Source organism: Cebus imitator, unplaced genomic scaffold (assembly GCF_001604975.1).
Source record: "Cebus imitator isolate Cc_AM_T3 unplaced genomic scaffold, Cebus_imitator-1.0 Scaffold60, whole genome shotgun sequence".
Classification (NCBI taxonomy): Eukaryota; Metazoa; Chordata; class Mammalia; order Primates; family Cebidae; genus Cebus; species Cebus imitator.
In genome coordinates, this window is record NW_016107375.1 from 2,595,683 (window position 1) to 2,602,952 (window position 7,270).

Below are 7,270 nucleotides of genomic sequence, written 5' to 3' on the forward strand. Positions count from 1 at the left end.
GTAGAGACGGGGTTTCACCATGTTGACCAGGATGGTCTCGATCTCTTGACCGCGTGATCCACCCGCCTCGGCCTCCCAAAGTGCTGGGATTACAGGCTTGAGCCACCGCCTGCTGTCCATGAGAAAATGGTAGAAAGGGCCTTCCTACGTTGCCAGTATAAATGTATTTTCATCACCCTAAACAATCTGATGGCATCTATTAACATTACAAATACAGCCTTTTCAGCAATCCCTCTCCTGGAATCTATCCCAGAGACATGAAAGTACCCATATATAACACATTCCCCAGGAGGCTTATCAGCCTTATTCATAGAAACAAGGAAACTGGATATATATTGGATGCCCATCAGCAGAATGTTATGATATATTTTACATGTTATAATATGCCATAAACCTATAATACATCTCTACTATTTTTGCTTTAGAAGTCAATTCTCTTTTAGAATGATTAAAAATAAGAAAAATATCTTTCTTCCCTTGTGGACATCTACATTTCTGTCTGGTTTCATATTTCTCCTGCCTGAAGAAATCCCTTTAATATTTTGCATAGTGCAGGTAATAAATAATCTCAGCTTATTTTTGTCTGAAAAAGTATTTGTTTCACCTTCATATTTGAAAGATATTTTTGCTGTGTATGGGATTCTTGGCTGACTGTTGTTTTATTTCAGTGCTTTGATGATGCCACTGCATTTAGGTTGGACTGCATCATTTCTCATCAGTCAGCTGTGATTCTTATCTTTGTACCTCTGTAGTGTGTGTGTGTGTGTGTGTGTGTTTAGCGACCCTCAAGATTTTCTCTGTCTTTAGTTTTTAATAATTTAAATTTGATGGATCTAAGTATGTGGGTTCTTTTGGTTTTTGTTTAGGGGTGGGGTGACCATGGGTATTTTCTGACGTGCTTAAATATGTTTGATTTTTTTTTCATTATTTATAGGAAATGCTCATTCATTATCTCTTCAAATATGTCTTTTGCCCATTCTTTCTCTCTTTTCCTTCTAGGAGTTAATTGCATGTATATTAATGTATTTTATATTATTTTACAGCCCTCATTAGACTCTCTGTCTTGTTTTCTCACTCCTTTTTCTCTTTGCAGGGTTAGTTTGTGCAATTTCTGTTAACCTGCCTTCAAGATTGCAGTTCATTCCCAAGCTCTGTCCAGTCTGTTGTTGAATCTATTTAAGGCATTCCTAACTGCAGTTACCACATTTTACAAAACTTCTAGCGTTACCATTTGTCTCTTTCTTATAGTTTTTTAACTCTGCTGAAATTCCCCATTAATTCAAACAAATTTGGTAGATCATAGTTCTTTTAGATTCCCTCTTTGATATTTTCAGAATCTTTTATCTCTGTGTCATATTCTGCTGATGACTTTATCTCTTCAGCATGGATTCTTTTACTTGCTTTTTTGTGTGTCTCATGCATTTCAACTGAATGTTAGACATTGTATTTAAGAAAATAGAGGCAGAGGCTGGGTTCAGTGGCTTACCCATTTAATCCCAGCATTTTGGGAGGCTAAGGTGGGAGAATTGCTTGAACCCAGGAATTCAAGGCTGCAGTGAGCTAGGATTGCACCACTGCACTCCAGCCTGGGTGACAGGGTAAGACCCTGACTCAAAAAAAGTAAGAAAAGAAAGACAGATAAATTGTATGGAAATAGGCATATCTTTTCATCTCTCAAGCAGGGGAAGTAAACTTTTACTGTTAAGAGCCAGATAGTTGGCCGGGAGTGGTGGCTCACGCCGGTAATCCAAGCACTTTGGAGGCCAAGGCAGGCAGATCACCTGAGGTTGGGATTTCAAGCTCAAGAGCCAGATAGTCAATATTTTTTATTTTACAGGTTATATAGACTCTGAAGTCTACTTTACCTGATAATAATATAAGTCAGTCCTCCATATTTTGGATATTACGCATGCATGGATTCAACCAACGCAGATTTAAAGTACATACAGTTGGCCCCTCATATTCTTGGATTTCACATTTACAGATTATTTGAATCTATGGGTGGAGTGAGCAACTATAGTATGCCATTATATATAAGGGACTTGAGCTTCTGCAGTTTGTTGGTATTTCCGAGGTAGGGGGATGTCCTGGAACCAATTCCTTAAAGATATGGCACACTGGATAGCCACTTCTGCTTTCTTTTGATTTATGTTTGCATAAGCGTCTTTTTCCGTCGTTTTACTTTCAACCTAACTATATTAGAAGTTTCTCATATATAGCATATAGTGGGGTAGTGTACTTTCAGTCCACTCTGCCAAGCCTTGGATTTTAACTATTGCAGACTATTTGCAATTAACGTAGTTATCACTAGATAACTACCATTTTACTTTCTGTCTTTAGTTTGTTTCCCCTTTTTTATTTGCCTTTTTTTCTGCCTTCCTGTATGGAAATTATTTTAGAATCCCACTTTGATATATCTGTAGTTTTTTGCGGTTTTTGTTGTTGTTGTTGTTGTTGCTTTTGAGACAGGGTCTGGCTCTGTCAATCAGGCTGGAATGCAGTGGAGCGATCTCAACTCACTGTGACCTCCAACTCTCAGGCTTAAGCCAACCTCCCACCTTAGCCTCCCGAGTAGCTGAGACTACAAGTGTGTCCCACCATGCCTAGTTAATTTTTGTATTTTTTGTAGAGATGGTGTTTCACCATGTTGCCCAGGCTGGGCTGGAGCTCCTGAGCTCAAGTGATCCACCCACCTTGGCCTCCCAAAGTGCTGGGATTACAGGTGTGAGCCACCGCACTTTGGGAGGTGGTATTTTTGTTTCTTGTCAGGAAGATTTGCTCTAGATGTTACATTATATGTATATAGTTTATCACAGTCTAGTAGTGTTGACATTTTACCAGTTCAAGTGAGATGTAGAAACCTTTGTCCCTTTAAATATCCATCCTTGTTTATGATTGTCTTAGATATTCCTTTACATACATTGAGAACCACATCCATGTTATAATTTTTGCTTCAGCTGTCAAATATAGAAAACTGGAGAGGAGAGGAAAGTCTATTGTATATGCCCATGTGCTTGCTCTTTCCATTGCCCTTTTCTTCCAAGAGGTTTGCTGATTGCTTACTTTGAGCTTTGCTGTTTGGTAACTATTTTATGTTCAGATTCCCAAAGACTGTTCACTCCAAGGAAACAGTGACAAAATCATAGTTTGTTTATCTGAAATATAAAAACTGAAATGACAGTGTAGAGAAATGAAGTCATTTTCTGAATTAGGCATTTTTCTTGGAATGGGCACTACTCTAAATCATGGAAGTCTAACAATTTAGGGTAATATGGATCTAATACAGATCTATTAAATGAGCTGAGTAAGCACCAAATGTCCCTCTAGATTGGTAAGTCTGTAATTTATTATATGAAATTCCTAATTATCACCATATTAAGTTCAAAAAATGTTAACCCAAATTCTTTAGTAACTGACAAACCTCATTATTAAGAGTCTTGACAGAAATCATCTTGATGAGCTTCTCTGCATGATCTTTCCAATGCTGTTATAACTTTATGGCAATTACTCTTATGTTGATTAATTCTAATGCAAAGAGAAAAAGACTGACTCTGTGTTGGGGTTTCCTTTCTTTATAAGGCACAAGACCTAAATGTCATCGAAGAAGTGATTCGAATGATGTTAGAGATCATCAACTCCTGCCTGACAAATTCCCTTCACCACAACCCAAACTTGGTTTATGCCCTGCTGTACAAACGCGATCTCTTTGAACAATTTCGAACTCATCCTTCATTTCAGGATATAATGCAAAATGTTGATCTGGTAAGTATAAAGTTATCTATTATTATTCTTTTTTAAGTGTTAAAGGAGAGAATGTTTAATAAGCCTTGGTAAGAACTATAATAGTAAGAGCTTCTTCTTTCAACATTAACTATATTTGCAGTCTATTTTGCTATAATAGTTGTGGTAATCTGTGTGTGTGTTTATTGTATATATGCATACATATTTAATAAAATTGAAGTCATACTTCATACAGTTCTTTATTCTGCCATTAGAATAAAGTTCTGCCATTAGCTCTTTATAATGCCACTTAGAACATGAGCATTTTTCTGTTATTATCAATTCTTTGAAAATCTCACATTTTAATTTCTGTCTAGCCTATGTTTGCATCCTAAAATATATTTAATCATTATCCCTTTTTTGCTCATTTATTTCCAGTGTTTTATATCAATTCATAATGGATGAACAGTTTTTAAATAAGTTTTATCTCATATTTTAAAATTACATTTTTGGTATGGTTTTAAAGCTGGAATTTTACTAGTTTTTACTGTCAGAGGACATCTTTATTTTCAAGATTCAACACAAGTTGCCAAATTGCTTTCCAGAAAAACTATAGAATTTATGCGTGTAGACCAGGCACGGTGGCTCACGCCTGTAATCCCAGCACTTTAGGAAGCTGAGGTGGGTGGATCACTTGAGGCAGGAGTTCAAAGCCAGCATTGACAACACGGTGAAACCCCGTTTCTACTAAAAATATTAAAATTTGCCAGGCGTGGTGGCTCATGCCTGTAATCCCAGCTACTTGAGAAGCTGAGGCGGGAGAATCACTTGAACTTAGGAGGTGGAGGTTGCAGTGAGCTGAGATCACACCATTGTACTCTGGCCTGGGCAACAGCAGAGAAACTGTCTCACAAAAAAAAAAAGAATGTATGCATCTGTATATCATATTATATTTCTATAAGTGACCCATGAGAGGATCTGTGTACTTTTACAGCTTTGAGCAGTGTAATTATTTTAATGTCTTTTTATAGCAAAAATGGTATATCATCATATTTTAATTTCCTTAATTACTAGTGTGGTTGAACATTTTTTACAGGTCTGTGAACTTTTGCTTTCTGTCCTTTTAAAAAAAATTTTTTTGCTAAGTTTTCTACTGTCTTATTAGTGTTTTCTGATTCAACTTGGTTCCATAAATATTTTTTGAATAGCTGTTATAATTCACAGTGCTTGGCTCAAGTAAACGGAAGAGCTGCCATCCCTGTCCTTGTATTACTTATATTTAGCAAGACATTCAATAATTAAATTATCAAACAAACATAATATATATAGTTTCAATAATAAGTAAGCACATGTACATACCTTTCTCTGGGGTGTTTACCCAATAGTGGAATTGCTGGGTGTTGTGTATCATGCCAAACTATTTTCCATGGGGGTGCTACCATTTTACACTCTAGCCACTGGTGTATGAGAAATCCTATTGCTTTACATACTTATAAAAAAATTGTTTTGATAGTTTCGTCAGTTTTGTAATGGCATCTTATTATACTTTTATTTGTAATTCCTTGATTACTAATAAGGATAAGCATGTTTCATATGTTTATTAGCCTTTAGATTTCCTCTTTTAGGAGTGCCTGTTAGAGTCTTGCTAGTTTTCTATTGAGTTATTTATCTTTCTCTTGTTAATATATATTTTATTGTTATGTTCTGGATTCTAGACCTTTCTTGGTTATATGTTGCAGATATCCACTCTCTAACACAGCTACAAACTTCTTGACAGAACTCTAAAACTCCTCTTCAAATAGTCAGATCAGGTAACATTCTCAATTCCACTCTTTCTGTGGAGACCTGCTGCCTGCCACACCCATTGTGCACTGATTCTGCACAGCTGCGCTGTCTTGGGAATTGCCTTTGCTGCTGTCATGTGGTTGAGCCTGGCTCCTGTCTTCCTCTTTCTTGGTTTACTACTTTGTGTTGGCAGAACGTATATGATTGTAGCTTTCTGGGAAAAGGGTGTATATGAGATGGTTTTTTTTATTTTTTACTTTATCATGTCTGAAACATCTTTCTTCTCCCTTTATATATGACCTGATCTTTCTGGAAGCTTTTCTGATCTCTTTATCCTTGTGTTCTGGAACGTCATGATTTGCTGTGCATTGGAAAATTGTATTGGATACTTGGAGAGCCATTTTAGTCTGTAGACTGATGCTCAAAACTATCAAATATTCTTTTTGTTGCTGTTGTTTTTGAGACAGAGCCTTGCTCTGTTGCCTGTGCTAGAGTGTAGTGGCATGCTTACAGCACATTGCAACCTCTGACTCCCAGGCTCAAGCAGGCCTCCCAGCTCAGCCTCCCAAGTAACTGGGATACAGGCATGCATTGCCACATGTGTGTGTGCGTGTGCGTGCGTGTGTGTGTGTGTGTCAGTGTGTCAGTGTGTCAGTCAAGGTTAGATCTTGCTATGTTGCCCAGGCTGGTCTCAAACACCAGGCTAAAGTGATCCTCCCCACTCAGCCTCCCAAAGTGTTGGAATTACAGGCATGATCCATTGCACCCAGCCAAATAGTCTTTTAAATTATTTCTTCTCTGCCACTTTTTGTCTGTGAAATTCTTCTTAATCAAATGGTCCTTGGGAGCCCTTTTATATCAGTATCATTAAATGTTATTTTGGGGGCTAGTCCATGTCCTCAGATAAGAATTCTTTAGGCCCCTGCTTGGAGTATAGAAGCCTGTCTGTCAGAGTTTTGAAAGCAAAGATAGAGACTGAACTACGTTGCGGATGGGGAGAGAAGGTAGAGAGTGGCGTCTAAGTGAAAACCGATTTGCTTTCAGGGTGGCAGCAGTGCGTAGATTCTGGTCAAATTTCAGACATTTAAGAATGTCTCTGTCCATTCTCATAAGCCAACTTACCCAAGTAGGTTAATCTTTTGCTCGTCTTAATAGAGTTTTGTGTAGTTGTTAGGTACTTGGTTTAAATCAGGTTTGGGCCATAACTAGTCTCCCATTCCAGAATCTTAACACATAGGATGTATTAACTGCTGGATATTCTGGAATCTACACAATTAAATGTGAGTTTAACCTGCAGTTGAGTATGTTGTTGCAAATCCATTCATTGATTTTCACAGCATTTTCATGATTGCTGGTAAACAGAAATTAATATTAAAGCTCTCTTTTGTCAGCTTAATCAGTGTTTTCGTTGGCTTTCCTTAAGCTGCTTCAGCTATATACAAACGGTTGCAGCTATAGCAAAATATTTTGCCATGCATACTCTTGTCATTTTCTTAAACTTATATCAACATCATTTAGGTATCATTAACAGGACTGGAAAGTAAATAGTCCATGGGGGCTGGAGGGCATCTCATGGGAGAATGCCATCCCTGCTCTCATCTCAGCTCTCAAAGAAAGTATCCAGAACTCAAACAGAGCATTTGTGTCCATTCCTCTTAACAGTGACTCCGCCGGGCGCGGTGGCTCAAGCCTGTAATCCCAGCACTTTGGGAGGCCGAGGCGGGTGGATCACGAGGTCAAGAGATCGAGACCATCCTGGTCAACA

At 37.8% G+C, this 7,270-nt stretch overlaps 1 protein-coding gene across 7 annotated transcripts in view; it reads left to right on the forward strand.

Annotated features, from left to right (window-relative positions):
• The window catches only part of DYM (dymeclin), a 437,637-nt gene that overhangs the window by 351,104 nt on the left and 79,263 nt on the right, over positions 1 to 7,270 (forward strand). For all 7 annotated transcript variants that reach the window (XM_037738956.1, XM_017529655.2, XM_017529659.2 and 4 more), the window contains one exon: positions 3,580 to 3,762. In XM_037738956.1, coding sequence (XP_037594884.1) covers positions 3,580 to 3,762 — 183 coding nt within the window. The remainder of the gene's footprint in view (positions 1 to 3,579; positions 3,763 to 7,270) is intronic.